At 40.5% G+C, this 22,267-nt stretch overlaps 3 protein-coding genes across 4 annotated transcripts in view; 1 reads left to right on the forward strand and 2 right to left on the reverse strand.

Annotated features, from left to right (window-relative positions):
* Positions 1-13,376, forward strand: part of uba7 (ubiquitin-like modifier activating enzyme 7) — a 58,478-nt gene extending 45,102 nt beyond the window's left edge. For both annotated transcript variants that reach the window (XM_049581866.1, XM_049581857.1), the window contains 3 exons: positions 6,776-6,877; positions 9,457-9,539; positions 11,838-13,376. In XM_049581866.1, coding sequence (XP_049437823.1) covers positions 6,776-6,877; positions 9,457-9,539; positions 11,838-11,970 — 318 coding nt within the window. In that variant the 3' untranslated portion in view covers positions 11,971-13,376. The remainder of the gene's footprint in view (positions 1-6,775; positions 6,878-9,456; positions 9,540-11,837) is intronic.
* On the reverse strand, positions 13,295-15,840 carry inka1b (inka box actin regulator 1b). The gene is made up of 3 exons (XM_049581880.1): positions 15,733-15,840; positions 15,584-15,636; positions 13,295-14,343 (listed from the first exon to the last, which is right to left on the reverse strand). The coding sequence occupies exons 2-3, from the start codon at positions 15,584-15,586 to the stop codon at positions 13,414-13,416; spliced, it is 933 nt and encodes a 310-aa protein (XP_049437837.1). The 5' UTR covers positions 15,587-15,636; positions 15,733-15,840; the 3' UTR covers positions 13,295-13,413.
* A 2,788-nt stretch (positions 15,841-18,628) lies between these two features.
* The window catches only part of gnai2b (guanine nucleotide binding protein (G protein), alpha inhibiting activity polypeptide 2b), a 71,888-nt gene continuing 68,249 nt past the window's right edge, over positions 18,629-22,267 (reverse strand). Inside the window, exons 7-9 of the mRNA XM_049582122.1 lie at positions 21,968-22,121; positions 21,609-21,801; positions 18,629-19,813 (exon numbers count right to left, since the gene is read on the reverse strand). Of these exons, the coding sequence (XP_049438079.1) occupies positions 21,611-21,801; positions 21,968-22,121 (345 nt within the window). The 3' untranslated portion in view covers positions 18,629-19,813; positions 21,609-21,610. The remainder of the gene's footprint in view (positions 19,814-21,608; positions 21,802-21,967; positions 22,122-22,267) is intronic.

Here is a 22,267-nt window from a genome sequence, read left to right on the forward strand (position 1 = left end):
GTTCTCTTAATTCTGGAGGATCCAGAACACAAATCTAAAAACAATACTGATTGGTACTATTTTTATTACCCTTGATAAGTTGTTTGATTGAGGGTCCAGACTGTGACTGTGACGCTTGGTCGACTCTTGTTTCAGGCCATCTCAGAGATTCTCAGACTGTACTGTGACTCACTGGAAATAACACTTTCTGATGAAGCCAGATCCTTCTGACCTTTTGATCGTGTAATTCTGTAAAGTTAAAGTGTAGGTATTATTGAACGTTGCTCCACATCTACTGCCGAAAGGTCATTTTTGCCTTAAGTTCTTTGGGCCACATGAAATTCAGTATAAATCTACGAAGTGCTGCAAACAGAATAATGGGATAAAGTTTTTTTTTTAACCTCTCGGAGTTCTTAAACACATATAAAACACCTTTTTTTTATAACCATCTAATCAAAGTTGATCAAAGTGAGGTCTCTCTGTTATTGATTTCACATCTCACCTTATAAAAAACTGTATAACTTTTTTAGTTTCTCTGAATTTGCGTGATTTATTGTGTGTTTTAAGTCATCTGTTTATTTATATCTGCTCCTGATTTACTGTTTTAGGAACAGAAAGTTGGAAGGATGAAAGGATGTGTATTGGATACATGCCTAACTTTATGATCAGATTATAATGTTTTCCTGGAGGGTACTGTCTACGCTCAGATTTTTCAGGAAGAGCAGGGAAGCTGAACAGGCTTCCTGTCAACAAGAGGAAGCAGCCGAGAGTTTGTCCTGTTCATCAGATGTGAGGGGAACTTCATATCTGAGCAGGCCACACAGGGAGAGATGATTTATAACATGCGTAATGTTCAGTAATGCAGAAGCCACAAACACTGATGGGAAATTTGGAAGAATTTTGTGTCATTTAAAAAATACCCACGTAGATTCTGTCAAAGAGAGTAAAGCATTTTAGGATTTGCTTTCAATCAAAACAAACAGATAAGGAAAAAAGGGGAAAGACACGCATCATGACACAACAGTGATACCAAACCAATTATTATGTAAAGTTAAGTTGCATACTTAACCTACAATTACAGAGGTTAGGTTTAAGAAAAGAAACATGGTTGGGTGCCTTTAGGTTTCGGCAAGTAAAGTAACTATAGCCCTTTTTAAACAGGAATTGTGCAAATTTGCAGGAAAGCCCAATCAGTCTTTTTTCAGCATTGGCAGTATAAAAACAAAATTGGAGAGTGCAGCAAAATACCGCCTACCTACTTTTGTTTATACAGATTGCGCCTTTTTCGGGGCAATGGGGGCGTGAGCAAGTAACAAAAAGTGTAGCTCAGCATGTGACGTAAACAGTGACATACTCCGAGGGAAGCCGCGGCTGGTCAGTCCTTCGGCGATTCTCTCATAAGTTGGCCCGTCCTTCACCGTCTCCGTCATTTCATGGTTAAAGGCCTCTTCGTTTGCGAGGACAAGGAGGGTGCGCAATTCTTTGTCTCCCCAGTTGCTCATTCCCCTCTTGGTACTAGCTGCTCGCTAATTCCTGCTATCAGCTGTTTCCTGTTTATCCACTGCCAGTGGATCGCAAAAGCGGCGTCATCAACAGCTCCTCCCACAGGTCATCAACAGCCCCTCCCGTTGCGGAAGGCCGCCTCGGTCTTTTTAAACTAAAAGGGTTCCACCAATATGACTACCCTACGAGGCGGAAAATTGGGCACCTCGGATCAACTCGCCAATCCGACTCTATGTGTCTAAACGCTCGCAGCTTGCCGGCAAAACGGCCCAACATTCACCGAAAATCTGGCAGTGTAAATGGGGCTTATGTTAAGGTTAGGAGAAGAAACATGGTGACAACAAACCTTAAAATAATTTTGAACAGTCTGTGTTCTTGTTAATGGTGTTTCCACATTGTGACTTACGTTGATGCAACCAACGTGCATGTGATTATCTACAGCGTCAGTGAAACAATGACGGGTGCTGTGGTGAAATGAGAAGCAGTTAAACATTTGAAATGTCATTGTGTTCCTTTATTGTTTTGGAAAGACCAGCTGTGTCATGTTTTAGGGGGAAGTTCAAAGCTCCATTTATTATACAGACTGCAGTATGTGGACAGCAGATGAGAAATTTGGCTGCTCTCCAACAACAGATCAGACAGAGTATAAACTTACATTATATGTTCAGCAGTGTGGCTTTATCCACTCAGGCCTGTGACATGGCCGTTTGTCTCATCCTCATCCTCTGAAGTTGAACTCGGTATATTTTAACAACCCGAATCCCGAGTGGCAGCTCTGCTTTGTGTCCAAACAGACGTCTGGATCTGCAGACACACACTGGACATAGCATATGAGTAGCTGATATGAAATATGTAAAAAAGGCTTTCCTGAGGTTGAACAATTCGTCAAATAAGGGACCATACAGCTCTAAGCATTTCTAATATTCATTGCCATTCACACCAGAGACTTATTTTTAATGCATTTACCTTGAGCCCACTTAAAAATCCCAGCCTGCCATTTCAAGATGGCCACTCCAACCCCAAGGCCAAGCTGATTTTGTGCAGCTGTGATGAGCAACCGAGTAACACTTGGCAGGGATTTGTCAGTCACGCTGTTGTCAATATGACAGGTGACCTCTTAGACAGTAATGCTACACTAACCTCAAGATAACCTTGCCAAACTTAATTGCATGGACTTATATGATATTATGTGATATGAACTCTGTAACTCTCCCTTTTAATTGGTCTTTTTCAAAATGGTTGTATTCGCTTTGAGTGCAGGTGATTTATGTAATGGATAATGCAGAACAAAATGTTGGAGTTGTACGTTTCTACAAACCACGAATATGTTACATTTGTACGTTTTGTAAGTGTCATCATATTAACGTTTCTGAAGTGACGTAATATATAAGTTGACTTTGTCACCGGGAGTTGAAGGGGTTGGTGAATGGCGAGATGCATGCCAAGCTGCCGACCATTTGAAGACCAACAAACAACAAAACTAGGTGCTATTAGTGAGTTATTGCTTTGTTTTCAGCAGCTTTTTAGCTACCAAACTCTTTTTATTTGCAACCGGTCCAATCGCAGTTTTTCTACTAGGGATAGTGCCACAAAAAGAGTTGTCGTTTACCAAAAAACCACTTTGTTTCCTAGTGGTAAAGTACCACAAAAAGCAGATGTTTTTTACTGAGACATTGCTGTATTTCCAGCTGGGATTGTGCCACGAAAAGCTGTTGATTTTACCAAGATTACAGCTTCTCCAGCTGGGCTTTTTTAAGCCCAAACATGATCCTCTCCTAACCATAACCAAGTTGGGCCTTAACATAACCACACGTTAACCACAGCATTGATGAAAAGTAAAGAAAAGTAAAGTTTCAGTGTATCCGCTACATAATATCAGGCAAATGTAATGTAACCTTTTCAGGCAACTGGGTTGCAGAATGAACATGGAGCGAGTCATTGTTACAAAATAAACCCAAACAGGGAGATGTAGGTTTCACATTACCCTAAATTGAATTTAAAAAATATTTTAACACTTTCTCCAAAGTCTGTGATTAGAACTGTGTTTATAGCACCGGCCTAAAAAACTCAACATACAAAGCTGTGATTAACCAGTCAGAATCAAGTATTATAGTAAAATATAACATTGGATAAAGATGTGTCTATGTATTATTAGCTGCAGAGAATTGCATGTGGGCTCCCAGTAAAGCAGACCAGCAATTTGGTTCAATGTTGCTCTAAGAGCAAAACAATAACTCTCTGCTTCCCATCCCGTCTCCTTCCCCAGAAATAACTGTTTCATTGGGCCATTTTCGTTTTTATGGCGGAGGTTTCATGACAAAAAGATACTGTAGTGGTGCTTGTGGGAAACCATTTGTAATTGTTTCCAGCAGCCAGTTTGGTTCCAGTGTTCTTGCTTATTTTTTTTCTCCCTTGCTATAGTGTTGAATAGTTGACGTCACTCACGGACACACATGGTCTGAGGGGGTATTGGACCGGCTTTTGGTTCCTGCCTGAGTTGTGCGACAGATATGAGAAAGAGGAAGGGAGTGGAGAGAGTAAAAATAGCCTGCATGCCCGCTTAGCATTGTGTAAAATCAGCATCTGCACACAAAAGCACTCATGAAACTGTGGCGTGGCACCACTGAACGAAGGAGGTCAATTCTTAAGTGCAACAATGACTTTGCATTTGTAAGATTGTTTGAAATATTTTTTGTACTGCATGTGCATTTCAGCTTGAAGTTCTGTTCTGCAAATGGGAAGTTTGAGGCTGCACTGATAATTCACTCGGCATTAACACAACCAGGGTTACGACGTGCATCTTGCAAACAAAACGTGCTTTGTCTGAAAATGGGACAAAGGACCTAGACACCCCGTCAGACTTGAGCAGAAGTATGCCTCAAGTGTGTCTCCATAACCCCAAACCCCATAAGTGGTGGGAGTTGTGAGGGCTGGTCGAAAAGTTCCCCTTGGCTGCTGGAGCAGAGATAATTGGACCCAGGTTTAGCTGGAGTTTTGGTATTCACATCTCAAGCCAAGTTTTGATCTTCACAATTTCTCCCACCAGACAGCGCCTGTGTGATCAGGGTCGTCTGCCTCTGTGACATATTCTGACATGTTTTTTCTGCATGTGAGGATCTCGACTCACTGCAGGTCAGGTGATGTTTTCTCCTAAAGTCCTACACGTGCAATTTATGATTGTTTATAGTAAACACGTGGTGTCTGAATCAAATCTGTCTTGATGTCAGGACTTTGTGTTTTGTATTTGTTTCGAGGTCAAAGGTCAATCCTTTAGGAATAGTGATTTAGAGGCCACCGCATCACTTTTGAGTCATGCTTCCTAAAATCCGATCTTGTGAGATGATGAGGGGTGTGATAGCAGTTTTTGAAGTTCTCTCAATGTGTGACTGTTTGTTAAGCTTCATTTAGACTCATGAGACTCATCACGCTTCTTGTGTCATGTGGTCTTGATGTATCAAATGCATTTCAGCTACTGGCTGAAAAATATAATCTTTTGTTTTGATGTGCGTAACCCTTTAAAGGAGTACTTCACTCACAAAATGACCATTTGTAAATCAGTTAGTCATGTCGTGTTACCTCGAAGTTGTGATGAAAACTTTTTCTCACATGCCTCTATGGAAAACGGCAAGCATAGGGTGTTTTCACACTTGGTACTTTTCAGCCCTCTAAGTGGACTCAGAGCATCAGCATTTTCTGCACACATGTGAACACTCCAAGAGAACTCAGTCCCCTCTGAAGCGAACTCTTGTCTGCAGTGCGGTTCGTTTAACTTGTGCATTGTGAACACACTTGTATACCATTGTATTTAGGCCTCTAAATCACACGCTGTTGCACTGGGACGTCTGAAAAAACAGACAAAACCACATTGGCCTGTAACACTTGCAAGGACACAGGGCAAGGAGTGGTTTGCTCCACAGAAGATACTGCACATCTCCAGATGTGGAATGTAGAATACATCAAAAGGCACAGAAACACTCAGGTTTTCCTCCAATTTTAAGTTCATCTGAAAGTGAGGAGCTTCATAACTGTTCTGCAATGCCACATCAAAGTAAGAATAAAACTAAATCAATATATATTATATATAGGCTATAGTGTGAACACAGAAAGAACTGAGTCTGTTGGTCCACTTTTTGGTGCACTTTAAGGGGACTGAGTTTGGTTTGTTAAAAAAGGACTATGTGGAAACACCCTTAAAGATTGATAGGGGCCACGTCAAACAATAGCAAACATCTGGGACCTATATCTTTAATGTAAAAGAACACTTAACATTATATATAACATAACATTTTTTTATACAAATATGTAAAACTACAATGATTATTTCATTATCAGCTAATGTTATGCAGATTTTTCTGATAAACTTTAGTCTATAAAATATAAAAACCCCACAAATGTCCATCCAAATATCCAAAGTCATGTCTTTAAACTCATATAAAACTCAAAAACTTTTTGAAATTAGAGCTGATATGTTGGCTAAGTTTGGGTACCAATACTGAAATAATGAAACAGTTAGATGCCCTTGTGCAAACGCTGCAGACACATTTTGGTCAATAGAAAAATGGCATTGATATTTGATACACAGTCCAGTCATTAGAATGGTCATCGATTAATTTCCTGCTCATTAACTTGATAATTGGGGAATTTGTTTCAACACAGTGTAAACCTATCAGTAACAGAGGGCCGAAGATAAATGCTGCGATTATAGACAATCTGTCAGTCCCAGTTTAAACGGCTGAACAGACAACTCAAACAGGAAATTCAGAACAAAAACGACCCCTCAGCGCTCAAACTTCAGCTACTTAAAGTGCAATCTGGCAAGGTGTCTGGAAAAATTCCTATGTTGTTATTTCACCGCCCAGAGCAACACATTTTTATTCACACAGATGCAGGTTTTAACTTTTTCTCAATTTGCACAAATATCATCCGCCCAAAACTACACTGACACATCTGCATGCATGGATGTTTGTCACCGTTTGTAACGCTGAGAATCAAGTAAGCCTTGCAGATGGAAACTTGGGAAAAGACAGACGGTCACTCCATCATACAGGAGGAAGCACCTTCTTGACCTCATCGAGGCTTGTTCAGGTCCACGCTGCAGCTTTAGTGGGCTGCTGATTGTTCTCAGCTGCTTTATAATGCAGTGATGAAAAATGCAATCTGTCTGTCTGTCTGTCTGTCTGAGTGTCCACGACTCTTTTTATAGGACCCAAACATCTTCTACACATCCCTCACAACAAGAAGTACTTCATCTGTCAACTGTGTGTGTGTGTGTGTGTGACATGTCTATCGGCAGGTCGCAGGAAAGAAATACACCCTGTGGGATGACTTCCTTGTTGAGGGCAGACGCGGCGGTCAGCAGGAAATGACCTTGGGAGATCTGTTCCAGTTTATCAAGGTACAGCCTCACACACACTTTCTTCACACCCGGTGCTACTGAGTGCATACTTTATGCGTATCTTATCCTTAAACCTGCTCACCTTCCTCCAGTGCACACAATGGCCATTGTTTGAAATGACTGACCACTTTACACCTTCCATTCACAACTTCAGGACTCTGTTGGACCCTCCTGGAAATTCATGCTGTTGTATAACCATCAACTTTATTCCAGTGGTTGAACAATGTGTGCAACCTTTTCCCCAAGGCTGATGTGTTTTTACTGCAAGAAAACGAACATAATATAGGATATAGATATATACAGTATTTTACATATTTTACATTTTCTTAGTTGTGACGTGTATTATCTTGGGTGATCCGATCACAACTTGAGAGCTCTAAGTACAGGCGTGAATGCATCTTAAATGCATCTTGAGATTGGATCGCTCAGACCTCATTCAGAGGTGGTTCACGCTGCATGTGGCCACATTCCTTCAGCACTGTGCATGCTAACGTGTCCTGGGTCACATTGAGGGCCCGCCTACTCAGCTGACGTCCTTGCTAAATGAGTCCCTGCCAGTAGACGCAGTGCTGAGAGACCATCACTGGAGCCACTCTCCTCCCAGCGAACGCTTAGTTCAGCGTCTGCCTGGTTAGTATGAGCTAACACAGCAGCAGCAGCTGTTAAATGGTGTCTGTTCACACCTGGCATTAGAATGCGTCTCCACATACGTCTTGAGTGAACGTGTGATGAGATCTCACTTCCCTGCTGTATATGCAAATAAACATGTACACCATTTTCATTTGCAAAGACCAAATGCATTGTTGTTTTTAACCAGCGAGAGGCTTGTTGTGCTACACACACTAGTGAGAGTCTGCCTGCACATGCACAGTGACAATGCTAACTGTTAGCATCACTCAGCTGTTACCTAACAAGAGAGTCAAGCTATTTCAGCATCGGTGTGAGTTTGTTGGGACCAGGCGTTAGAAGCGCTGGTCAGTGGATATTTTTTTATTTACCTCTGGACAGAGCTGAGCTAGCTGCTTGTTTCCCCGTTTCAAGTTCTTGTGCTAAGTTGAGTTAGCCAGCTGCTGGTGGTAGCTTCATTTTTAGATGACAGACATCAGAGTGGTACCAATCCTCTAACTCTCTACAAGAAAGCAGATAAATGCATTTCCCAAATGTCAAACCTTTCCTTAACTAAAGGCCTCTACTTATTTTCATGCAACCTAGATTTCATGAACTAAGATGGGAAAACTGAGATCATTTGAAAGAACTAGATAAAATCTTGTGTCTTCAAAAACTAAGATGCTGCTTTGCACAAAATTTACACCAAAGTCCAGAGATCAACGTGTCAGGACTGTTCCAATTCAGTCCTGTCTAAGTCAAAATGTTGGACACATGACAAGTTACCACAGCAGCCCTGGAGGTTGCTGCACCAGTTAAAGAAAAACTGCAGGATTGTCAGTTATTTTTTGTAAAAACACTCAACAGTGAAAATTAAAGTAAAAGCCAACCCCAGATTCACTCTTGTTTGGTGTTTTGCCGTGCTATATTTGGTTTTTTTTTCTGCACTGTGTCTCTTGGATGTCTGTTGCTTAAATGGTACCTGGTCGCTACCTTTTTATAAAGCCCTGACCTCACCTGTGCGCTGTAGGGATACATACCCATAAATGTCCTGAACAGAGAAAATAAGGAGAAAATAAGAAAACACAGGCAGAGGGCAGAGTCTCTGCAGAAAAATACACCGGCGCACTGTGAGAGTGGGTCATGAGTGAAGCTTGCGAGAGATTACTTTGTATGAGACTGTACATTGTTCTTTTTTTTTTTTTAAAGAAAAATCCGAACCGAACCAACAATGACAAACTTTGACAGTGCTGCGCTGTAACTGTCTTGTGAACTGTCTTGTTTCTCTATCATATCACCAGTAATGGAAGACAAGAGCAGCAAGTGATACACTGTATTTTACACTAACAAGTGATAAGCTGCTACCATCCCAAACATCATAATGTTTGTTTTCCTGACTGCTACATGAAGCTTATAGCTGATCAGAAACTGGTGAATGTGCACCATAATATCCCAGAATACAGTGTACATTTATAGAAGATGCATATTCCAAGGTACTTATAAAGGTGATGCAGTATAATCGTGTCCTGTTGCTTTTGCATACTCAGCGCATTGTCTTTACAAAATTTATTTAGGTCACTTGCAACAGAAATGTTTGAACATGACTTTAAGCATCTTTCATTACACATGCACATTCTTGTCCTGAGCAAACATTTGGTGTATTGATTCCAAATTCGTTCTGAGGAAGCAAAGGGAAAATAAACTGGCAAGTGATCATATTTGCTCCAAGTTTCGTTTAACCTTTAACTGGCCGGGTTCCCCCTGGTTTGTTTGTGGAGGCGCTGAAGAGCTTCCTGAGCTGCTGACAATGTTTTAGGCCACAGGTTATCGTCAGACCTGAAGATCTGCTTAACGCTGTCTTTGAAGAAATTACCTCTGCATAATGCATGCAGATGATACGTTACCCTCTTTTTTTATATTGTTGTGTTTGTTATATTGTACTGTAACTTTAACTAAATCATGTCTTTGTGCAGGACCAATATAACTTGACCATCAGCGGTCTCTTCTATGGACCAGCTGTCTTATACATGGGGCAAGAAGAGAGGCTCAAGCAGAGGTATGTCCAGCTAAGACGAAGACAGTTTTGCATATGCATGGCTACACATGGCACACAGCCCTGCACACATAAACAATCACAATAAGCAGCCTCCCTTTGTTTGTTTAGAGGCTAATGTCAGGATGGGGTGTTTCCTCCGAACCTGCGAGCAGAGAGCCTGTTGACACACTCACACATGCATCACTGAACACTGACGAGTGAGACCGATCCTCCTCGGGTTTCCTTCTGTTTGTTGAGGACAAGAGTTTAAAGAGTTAAATCAGTGTGACCTTTTTTTCTGCATCTGAGAAGCCATGTTGTTTGGGCCTGTTCAGTGCTGCAGCATGTTATAAGCCTCGGGGTGTTTGAAACAAATCAGGTGTCTCGTGCTGTGAGCTCTCGTCATCAAGAACTGAGTCAGAGCAGAATATGCATCCTCAGGGGTGTATTTACCGCAGGAGGAAGGGGAAATGTCATAAATCAGGTTTATCAAAGACATTTTATAGGCAGTGATTTGCTGGAAGAATTAGAATATTTGATTGTAATCATGCTTTGCGTAAATATTGCTGTGAGGTCTTTGTGCTCGTCTTGAATCAGACTGTGTGCATGTCCATGTCTGTTAGTGGTGCTCAGATCTCTAGGGGGCTGGTGGAGGTGTTGAGGTTAGATTAAGCTGCAGAGCGAGAGGGGCTGTTTGGACAGCAGGCCGCACATGACAAATGCCCTCTCCAGTAGTCACTTCCTGTGTAGTCACCCTGCTCCAAGCTTCCTGTGCTGGGCCAGTGAAGGGAAACTTAGAACTTAAAAACTAAGAGTTTTAAAGGGCCACAAAAGACACACATTAACATCAGTGTCAACCGACTTGAACAAAAGGAAGGAATGTGATTTGACATGTTTTGATGTTAAGTTTTCCCTCTTGATTTTTACTTGTCTTGATCCCAGTCTTTTTAAAATATTTTATATGTGCCACATGTCATATTTTATGTTTCCTTTGTTGGGTGAGGAGCCCAGGAAGAGTGGTGGCAGCTAATGGAGATCCAAATAAAGGATAAAGACTTAAGAATAAAGACAATTTTCAAAATCATTCAATTGTATAGTTACTGTTATTCAACATTTTTTATGGTAAAGAAAAATCCCATGAAAAGACCAAAGCCAACAGCATGTTTTTGAATGGTCACAAGCCCGTTCTTTCCTACTGAAGATGTAAATCCTATAGTTTCATATTTAAGATAAGGTAAGGTAAGGTAAGGTGAGGTAAGATAAAAGGATACGATACAATGTGATACCATACCATGTGATACGATACAATACGATACGGTGCGATACAATACGATACGATGTGATACGATATGATATGATATGATATGATATGATGTGATATGATGTGATACCATACCATATGATACGATACAATACGATATGGTGCGATACGATACGATGTGATACCATGCCATATGATACGATACAATACGATATGGTGCGATACGATACGATGCGATATGATATGATATGATACAATACAATGTGACACTATGCCATACCCTATGATACGATACAATACGATGCGATGCGATACAATACCATACAATATGATATGATACGATACGATACAATGTGATACCCTGCCATATGATACGATACAATACGATATGGTGTGATATGATGCGATACGATACGATGCGATGTGATATGATATGATACGATACAATATGATACTATGTCATACCCTATGGTACGATACAATACGATGCGATACGATACGATGACAATTCTTTATTAGTCCCACAGTGGGGAAATTTGCATCATTACAGCAGCAAAAGCATGGTGCAAATAAGACTCATAAAAACGTATAAAACATATAAACATATAAAAACATATTTAATAGTTTCCTAAAACAGCTGGGCACTGTAGTTTTACAGAAGCCTTGCATAAACAGGAGTAAAGAGTATATTTGTTGGGGACTATTTTCAGCAATGGATTAATGCACCTTATATTTGCTACTAAGTATTTTCAGCAGCAGGATGGTGTACGTGGGATTGACATGACATTATGGTGATCTGCCTCACACAGGAATACACTCTATAAAGCTTTGGATAAATAAAAAATAAAAATTATTAAAAGATAAATACTAGTTATTGAGATGAAATCATGTTGGTTTTTGTCTTTTTATGTGATTTGTTGATAAGAAAAAGCAAGATCAAAATACTTCGGGTCCTAGTTGATAATGAAAGGGACAGTTTTTTAAAGCTAAACTAATGTCAATGTGTGTTTAAAGTATAGGTATAATTATAATGCTATATGATTTGTTGTTGTTTACAGTGTGTCTGACGTGGTGAAGAAGGTCACCAAGAAAGACATTCCTCAAAACAAGAAGATGTTGGAGCTGGTTGCCTCATTTACTGAAGATGAGGACTGTGAGACAGCCCCACCCATCAGATACCTGCTCTTGTGATGACACCAGCACAAAATTTCCACAATGTTTCAAGTGAAAAGGCGTCACAGCACAACACTTCTATGTGACGGAACAAAGTTAAAACTCCTGTGACATCGTATCGGTTAAAAACATCCTCATTTTGTTGCTTTAGCTGTTGTTTGCCAAGATTAATATCCGAATGATTTTTTTTCCCAGCTTCTGTTGATCTGTTTCCTTTCACAAATGTTTTTGAACTATTGCACTCGCATAATTTTAAAGCTAAGCTGGGATAAGATAAGATAAGATCATTCTTTATTAGTCCCACATTAGTCTTTTTTTATCGTTAATGACACTTTGATAATGTGAAGTGAATTATTCCACAACCATGTCCATGTCCCCTTTCACTTTTTCTTTATTCTATGGCAAAAGCATAAACTTAGCAAACTCTACCTTTCCTTATTCCCATAACGGTTCCCAGAAAGTTCTGTTTGCTAACTTTGGTTTTCATTTACATGTAAAATGTGTCTTTCAAGAGGTTAGGCTAAGAGGTTGTGAAGATGCTTGCCAAGGCATATGGATTAGATGATCTGGCGCTGCTGGGGCAGCAGTGGCCTGGTTTCAAGGTTTAATTCAGGTCAGACTGAGCACGAGGTTGAAAGGGGGATGCAAGTCAGAACAGGCACTTGGCACAGTGGGTACAGTGCACTGATGATTCGGGGTGCTCTTGCCATCTGGACACAGCTGTCATGTTTAAATCCCGCTTGGAGCACACGTGCATCCAACCTCCCCCTCCCTCCCCAGAAGGATCCCAGAGCTGGTCATGAGAAGCTGGACTCATCTACGGAGCCTTCGTCTGTCCTCAGATGGCTTTTATGCACAAACTGCCCTTTTCCACAACCCCTTGATGGGTTTCACTTTACAGCCTCACTTTTATAGTGTCATTTTTACAATGCTCTGCTCTCGGCTATTTGAATCGTGTCATGTACTCTCAGGAATTATTACTGCAGCTACTAATAGGGGTTATTTAATCAGTGATCGAAGAATGATGTGTGTGATTAAATTATGTTTTAAGAGTACTAATTCAATAAATGTGTCTAGAAGGAACCAAATTATATCTGTGTACTTCACTGTCAGTCTTTAGTTCCCTTACCATCTCTTTGGTCATGAACTACTCTTCTGTGATGACCACACCTCACCTAACCTCCCATTTTAACCAGGAAAAAGGACCTGTTGACTTGCAAAGCTTCAGAGCATTTACTATGTTACAATGATATTGCATCCAGGACAATAATACTGCACCACAATAATACAGTTTTTACAGTGAGCACTGCTCACACTGAGACAGGAACAAAACACATCTTCGTTCAATCCAAAACACTTTTATTCCAGATGTATCAACACTGTGAACAACATCCAATTACAAAAATAAAACCGTCTGATTTGAATCTGTGTTAATGGGTCAGTCCAAAGTTAAAGCCTTGCTTAAATGTATCCAATAACATCATTGCATATGATGGGCTGCCGGCTGCCTGTCTTCATGAGAGCTGTGAACTGGTAGAAGTCAGAGTCCGGCTGATGTAGGCCTGTGTGGGACTGGTGAAAGAAAGGTTTGAAGGTCTGGAGTCCCACAGGACAGGACATCCTTTTGGGAGCCTCTGCAGCCCTGCTGGGCTTTGTGCAGTCTGCTGGCCTCGGCCTCACCTCTGCACTTTTAGACATCCCTGCCAGTCTGCGACGCATGTTGATCAAAATGTCTTTGGCAAGGCGCCGGCCCGCATTGGGCTTCAGTTCTGCTGGCTCAGGACACTCTGGTAGGTCCATCCAGTTCTTTATGAGGTCAGCAAAGCTGTTGTCGCCCAGAACCAGAGGTTGTCTGTTTCTGCTGCGGCTAAGCAGTGACGTCGTCCAGTCCTCTGGGTCACTGGCCTCAAATGAGGTCCAGCGCTCCAGGCAAGCGTCCGAGGTTGATTTGGGCCGGATTCGGCCAGAAGGTCCTCTGTTTGTGCGGAGGCAGGCAGAAGAGGAGACTCTCACGTTCCTGGTCCTCCTCAGCACCACACCTTCATCCTGCCAAGAAGCCTCAGAGTAACCCGAGTCAAAGTCCATGCTCTTTTCGCTGCTTGGGGAGCCTTGTGCCAACCGCTCATGCTCCTGATGCTCTTCCTCCTCTTCCAGGGGGCTTGCCAGGCAGCAGGCAGAGTCATATGTGCTGGCTTCACTGGCGTCAGAAACACGTAGACGAGCCAGTCGCTCTTGCTGTGCCCTCTGTTTGCAGAGCCGTGTCACAGCGAAGGACCGAGCACATGGTTCACTCAGTGGCCTCGGCCTGCTTATCTGCTTCAGGTCCTGCAAGGATCTCATCATGCACTGCATCTGGTCACGGAGGCAGTCAGCAGAGTCTCCTAAACACAACTATAGAAAGAGAAAGACACAAAGAGTATGGTTAGTGGTGCAGACCGGATTTAAATACAGTCTATTTAAAAACAACACGTCTAACCAAAGGGCTTTGGTCGACTATTGCAGGAGTCTACAGAGCCGTTAGGCTGGCTTCCAAAATATCCCATCATGCCCTGGCCGGTCTAGCTGAGACACAGTTCCCTCTGTTATTTCCAAAACTGGGCCAATAAGATTTTTACCAGCTGAGATCACTCTGCTCTATGACCATATAACAAGTGAAGCATTCCTGACAAACCTCAGAGCAGCTTTATGGAGACCATCCCATGCAGTATGAGCCCAGAAAATGAAAAAGTCATGGCTCTGAGAACAGGATGCACATTTTATACTGGGAAAACCTCCCTGCCTCCTAAAGCGAGAGGGGAAGTTTGCACAAAGTAGCGCTGAATCGTGGAGGAGTGCAGAGGCACATATCCTCTCTGGATTCCCCTAACTCACAGGATGTTGACTGGATCGCATTATGCGGCAGGAAATGACAGCAACATTTTGGAATTACACACTGATCATGAATTAATTATGAATCATATGTTTTCCAGTCTTCGGAGAAACTGAAATCAATGCAGTCCAGTAAATGCAACATGATCTTCAGTCATCACCAATAAAAAAAAGTCTTCAAAAGCTTTTCTCCCCTTCAAGTGTCCCTGTTGTACAATCACTGCTGAACTTTTTTTGCTGTCACACATTTTGTTTTCCAAATTCTTACAATATTTAGTTAGTCTCCCTGTCCTGCCAGTGTGTTTGGCTTGGAGTAGTAGGGACACCACAATGCCATGATGTTATCACAGCTGTGGGTGCTGAACCATTTGGCCCCTGGGGGAAGACTTATCTGACATACAGAGACATCCTCAGAGGGACTCTGTGGTCAGTCTGCATCTCTAAAAATGCCCTGTTCTCCTTGGCTGCCTCCACACAACGAGGAGGAGTGATTCACCCAGTTGTATGCATTTGGCAGGGACAGTTTGGTTTGAATTGACAGTGACTTGAGGGGATTACAACACTCACCAGCACACTAGCTTTCCAAAAAGAACAGCCATTAAAGGGAAAAACTTTAAGAAACAGTACAATAATGTATATTGCTTGTGCGTAAAACACTTAAGGTGTTCTGCTGAGAGTTCTGGATAACTATCTTTGCAATCAGTGCGTCTGCAATGCATCTACAAAACTGTCAAAGTGTATAAAAACACGTGGAAAAACTTACCATTGCTTGTGAGTAGACGTCTGCAGGAAAGTTCAGACTCCTGTTAATTGTTTCTGCAACAACAACAAAAAACATGCATTAGATAAAGTAATGCGCGCTTTCACTAGTATTACACTTCTAAAATTTGTAGAGATTAATTAAAAACTCACCTTTGCATTAATATCAGAGTTAATCCCAGCACAATCCACAACCCCACAGATTTACTGTTGATCAGAGGTTATATGCTGCTCTGTGTATTCCCTGCTCTGAGCCAGATGAAGGTCTGTCAGTGGACTTTGACGATGTTGAGCTTTTCACTGCAGCAAATCAGCGCAGCCCATCGCAAGACCAGCCAATAGCAAGTGGCCTGAAACAAGATCCCTCCCTGTGTGATCACAGCGGGTCCTACTCTAAGTGTACTGTACTGTGCTGCACTGTGGAGACTCCACATCTGGAGCTGGGTAATTAGACAGATTGTATTAAACAATACATAGAAAAGCACAGTCAGTCAATCGAAAATCACAGAACATTTGCACATGTTTTTAATCTATCCATTCATGTACTGGTAAATATTACAAACTAATGACATTGATTATTTCAAATCATAGCTTTTTTTTCTTAAAAAAAAAAATTGTATTACTTTATTCTTTTAATCCAGAGTATAAACGCCACTTTTCCAAAGTTGTCTGCCTCCTCTGAAAATTTGCATCCATCATGTGCGGATTTACTGAAATCTACATGTCGCCACCTTGTGGATCTTTGTTTACACGACTTTCCACATTACCATTCTCCATTGCCTTTGCATATAAACCTCTCCACGCCCTATATTAAGGTCTGAGCAATGCATACGGTCCATTCACCTCTCTTAACTGTTGTTTAGAAATGCAAACGTGGTGTTGGGCTCAAGTGAAGTTCTCATTTCATTTGCAGATGAGCAAACCATTCATGACTGCACCTCCTCACCTCAGCTCACCTCAGCTCAGCTCACCTCTGTGAATGCTGACAACACTTTGTATTGTAATGCAGCCACAGTGGCACACGATGTGTTGAGATCCTTCACTAAACTGAAAGAACCAACACAAAGTGGTAAACATACTGAATTTACCAGCAAAAGGCCTGCATTCGAAAGCACAGAAGTACTGCAGTACAAAATGCACTTAAAGGTTGAAGGTTAAAGTGCTTATTTAGTAGAAAAACACTTCCTATTTTTATAAATGGCATCATTAAATTGGTAACACTAATGAATCAGTTTGTAAGCAGCTTTTTAATACTGTTCTATATTCTAAGAGGTCTACTGTTAAAGGTCTGATGTTTAAGATCTAGGGGGATATAGTGGCATCTAGTGGTGAGGATTGCAGACTGCAACCAGCTTCAACTTCTCATGGTTATATTTCCGTCAGTGTTCACTGTTCAGGAGGTTTAAAACAAATGGACCTGGTGATTTAAACTCTAAATTAAGCAGTTTCACATTCAGCATGTCGCAGATGGGCCACCAGCCCAGCACCTACTAATGTGTACTCACTTGTTTTCCCTGTTAACTTAATGTATGCACGATTTATTTTTGATCCGGATGTTCAGGAGGTTTTTACCAGGAGTTGAACCAGTGATTTAAACTGCTAAAAACATGGAATAAAGGGCAGCTTACTATGGTGGCCAGCATGAAAACCAGAATAACCCTATCTAAAACCAATGTTTGGTTATTTAGTTAGTTAGTTAGTTAGTTAGTTAGGTTTGGGCTACAGTAGAAACATGGCAATGCAGCATGGCAATCTCTGTAGATGAGGACCCACTTCCTATATAAACGGCTCAGGTAATGAAACCACAATGATTATTATTTTGAGTACTTCACTACACAAGAAAACATACTTATATATTATATTCCACGTCTGATGGTAAATGTTAAATGGACCTGCACTTGTACAGTACCTCTCTCGTCTTCTATTCACACTCAAAGCACTTTTTACAAGTCACATTCACACACTGGGAGCAAAGGCTACTGTACAGGGTGCCACCTGCTCCACAGCTTTTAGCACACTCACACACCGATGAAACAACCATCAGGAGCAAAATGGGGTTCAGTATCTTGCTCAAAGATACTTTGAAATGCAGACTGGAGGACTGAAGGGATCAAACTACTGATCTTCTGATGGGTAGACGACCCACTCTACCTCCTGAGCCACAGTTGCCCCTAAATATATCACCCTAAACACACTGAACCCTTTACGCAGTTTAATCCAGGGGTCGGACTTCTCTTAAGGGTCGCACAATAATAAAACCTGACTATGCCAATCCACTGATTTAATCTTAAGAAATGTCTGCATTGCAGTGGTGTAGTGGTGGCTATACGCAGGTATATGGAAAATACCCACCTCACTCTCTGGCTGTTTACAGTATTACCACCTGTCATACAAAAAGCCACCAGAATAAAGGACAATACGCCCACCTCCTCCTCGGTACCCATCTTGCTAGTAGGACACCCACCTCATCAACCACCAGCACAGCACTAATGCATGGTGTTATATAAGCTCATGTATAAGGTAAATCTGAATCTGCAAAGCAACCAATAGCTTATTATTTCCCTATAAAATGTAGGGAAGTAGAAGTATAGATATGGCATGAAATGGAAATACTCAAGCATAAAGTACTGCAGTAAATGTACAGTTACTTTCCACCAAAATAAATTCACCTTTCACCTATTAATCTATACTCAGTTTTCTACAGCAATGCCAATGCAATCTTCTCATACACAATATTCAATAGTAGTGCTCTTATTCAGTCTTATATATTGCTATATGTGAGCACGTGGGGCCATTCTCGACCTTGAGATATGTGACAAAAAATAATCTCAACTCAGTCCATTTACCAGCTTTTCCTGAGCTTTCAGCCCCATCTGATGATCTTCAACAACAATTGTTTTCAGTTTCCACTCTATAGTTCTCCTTCTGTAATCTTTTTTCGTTTAATTTTTTTTAATTATAGTTTAGTCCGAACATGAAGGAGCAGATCACTATGCTATATACATTTTTTTGTAATTTCTTTTGACAGATGACACAGTAGAATACGAGATCATGTGAGCAAACTTTTATTTACATTTAACAAGTGAATGACTTTTATCTTAATGAACAACTATCATCCATTTGTCTCGGTGTTGTGGTGCATCCTAAATCATGGGTTATGTGAACTGAAGTGGAGTAGAAATAGCCCTAATTCACACTATGGAGATAGCATGACTCTAATGAACAAGTGTAAACAGATATCAAGGCACAAACATATGTAGAAAGACTTTGAATGGAACAAATAGTACAGAACAATCCATGTTAGGAACAGACATAACCACTTAAAAATCTTGCAGATATCTTAAAAGTGACACATAACCATTTCTGTTTTGTTTCTCCAGAGAAGTTACTTAAGGAATGTTATTCAGTTTGTGGGGGGGTACAAGCTAATCTATGGACAGTCATGCAGAACAATGCACTATAGTACAACCGTGAATATTGAGTCTGTGTAAACATTGTACAAAAAACATTTTCCCTTCATCCATTTTCATTCTCCATGCTTGATTGTTTTCTTCTAAAAATAAGCTCTGTGCAGTCAAAAGGTTCATAAAATGCCAACATTAGTTAACATAAGTTAATGTGATTTTTTATAAAAAGTTGATTCTTTTGTTCTGTATCTTCTTACTAAACTTTAAAAGCAAATAAGGGAAATTAACATGAAAACCTAAAAAACTCAAAAAGAGATCTGAATACAAAAAATGAGACTCATCAAATCAAACAACTACCATTTAAAAGTGGTTCTCAAACTGGTCCTTGACGGCCTATTGAGGATGACAAATACTTTAATTTTGCTGCATTTTCATTTGCCACGTGGCATGATGAGATAATGGGTTATTATTATGATAACTTTCCCTCTTCCAACAATTATTTTCCACTTAAGTCAGTCGGATAATATAATTTATGTTACAAATCTAATTTAAAAACCAATAAGGGGGTCCTGGGTCAAATATCTATTTACAGGCACTCAGTATGAATAGTATGAGAACCCCTGATCAAGAGCAGTAAGAAATATATTTAAAAAAAAATATTAACACAATTGACAAGGGAATGTGATGGTTGCAAATCGGTGATTGTTGAACTTCTGTAAGGTTTCCCCTCTAGGAATCAAGTCTGTTATGGTTTTCATTATGAAAAGCTGTAATCATCACATGGCTGTTGCAGTCTCTCATGCAGTCTGTGTGCGCCGGGCGTTTTCCTGCGTGAACAGAGAGACGACCAAAAAAAAGCACCTTTAGACAAATACATAAGAGAAGAGCTGTTATTTCACTTTTTTAAATGCACAACAACTTGAATTTATGTTTGCTAACTTATCCTGGTCAATCAGGTCCTCAGCAGTTTATAGAATATGTAAGCAATGTATATTATTGATGTTTTTTACGTCATATGTTGCTGTTGATCCTTGTACAAGTCATCCATTAATTCATTTGAATACAAAAACATTTGGTTCATCCATATCACAAATCCCTAAAGGTATCTAGCCATGCAGCTGTCTTTGTCTCACTTGCTGAGGTTTTGAGATGTCATGTCCCATTCTAGGAGTTGAATAAAATGTATATATTTGTTTGTGGTGCTCATAGTAATGACATAAAACTTGACAGCCTTTACAGCAACAGCAACATAGTTTTCACATTGTAATTGGTCAGATCAATTTTATTTATACAGCACAAACTTTAAAAAAAAAAATCACAAATTTGTCTCAATATGTACAACACATTGTTTATCACTGAAAAACCTACTGAAGCTTCTTCACCTCTTTTACGCTCTGTGAGAATGGTCGGTAGGTGGTGTAACAAATGTGCAACATGGCTTAAAGGTCCAGTGTGTAGGATTTAGGGGAATATACAGGCAGAAATGGAATATAATATAATAAGTATGTTTTCATTAGTGTATAATTACCTGACAGTAAGACTCAATCTGTTTTCATTACCTTAGAATGAACCATTTATATCTACACAGGGAGCGGGTCCTCGTATACGGAGTCCACCATGTTTCTACAGTAGCCCAGAACAGACAAATCAAACACTGACTCTAGACAGGGCCATTTGCATTTTCACCTCAGCCACCATAGACGAGCAGCAAGGGCTAGAGGCCCGCCCCAAACAACATTAGAGGCACACTGATTTATAATGTGAATCACTGTGTGATGAATCAGTGTTTTACTAGTTAAAATCATCTGGTCTGTTTGTTATAGAAAGGACAAAACCCCTGCGGATAATTTGGATTCCAGTAATAAACCTCCTGCACAATGTGCACTGAGGGAATTCTAAGTGGGAGAAGTTTCAACTGGTTGTAATTTGCAATCCTCACCACTAGATGCCACTAAATCCCCCCCATATATTGCACACTGTTCCTTTAAAATATCCAAGTTGTGGTCCAAGTTGTGTCTATTCATACTTTAATTAATATACAGGCTTCAAATAATCAAATTTAATCTTGAGACTGAATTTGACCTAAAGATCTTTTACCAGTCCAATTAAGAGGCTGAATAACAGTTAATGCATGCTCATAAAATCAATTAATCACACAGATTTAAAGCTGCAGGAAGTCAGAATTCCCAGTCATTTGTGATTAAATTAGTACTGTAACCAATCATTACATTTATTATTGATTAATCTGGTGATTATTTCATCATGAAATGTTTATTCGTATAGTCTATAAAATGTCAGAAAATAGTAAAAATGGTCAGCCATAACTTCCCATTGACATTCTCAAATGACCTATCAGACCAAAAGTTTAAACACAAAGATATTCAATTTACTGTTACAGAACTGAAAGAAAGACTACAAATATTCAGGAAGCTAGAGCCACAGGTTTGGGGATTTTTGTGTAAAAAATTACTTGAAAACAATTAATCAATTATCAAATTGTTGCCAATTCATTTTCTGTTAATCGACTGAGTGATTAATTGATGAATCATGTCAGCTCTGGGTCACGTTAAGTATCTAAAGCTGTTTGATAACATTTTAAATTTTACCATCCCTCTATCTCACCTTTAGAAAAGACCACAGTCTTTCAGGTTGTTCTTAATAATGACGTCAGTGACGGCGTCAAAGACAAACTGCACGTTCTTGGTGTCAGTAGCACACGTGAAGTGGGTGTAGATCTCCTTTGTGTCCTTTTTCTTGTTCAGGTCCTCAAACTTGGTCTGAATGTAACTGGCAGCTTCGTCAAACTTGTTGGCTCCTGGGAAGTGACAGTTTGAAGAGATGAGGAAGTGATTTGTTATTAAGATGACGGATTAAGGGTGTTATGTAGCGATTTGTTAGTAAGCCGGCAGTGTGGTGACTGCAGGCACAGCAACCTGTCTGTGTTTGTACGGAAGATGTTAAACTATTTAAGCACTGTGTACCTGTGTATTCTGGGAAGCAGATGGTTAGGGGGCTGCGAGTAATCTTCTCCTCGAAGAGATCCTTCTTGTTGAGGAAGAGGATGATGGAGGTCTCAGTGAACCACTTGTTGTTGCAGATGGAGTCAAACAGCTTCATGCTCTCGTGCATTCGATTCTGAAGAAAAGCAAAGTCGGTCACGGCTTAAAGGGTAACTTTGGTATTATTTCAACCTGGACCCTCCTTCCCATGTTTGTCTAAAGCCCCGTTTCCACCTAACACTTTCAGTATGGTACCTTTGGAACCAAAAGTAACTCTTCAGA

This window comes from Epinephelus fuscoguttatus, linkage group LG1, assembly GCF_011397635.1.
Source record: "Epinephelus fuscoguttatus linkage group LG1, E.fuscoguttatus.final_Chr_v1".
In the NCBI taxonomy this organism is placed as follows: Eukaryota; Metazoa; Chordata; class Actinopteri; order Perciformes; family Serranidae; genus Epinephelus; species Epinephelus fuscoguttatus.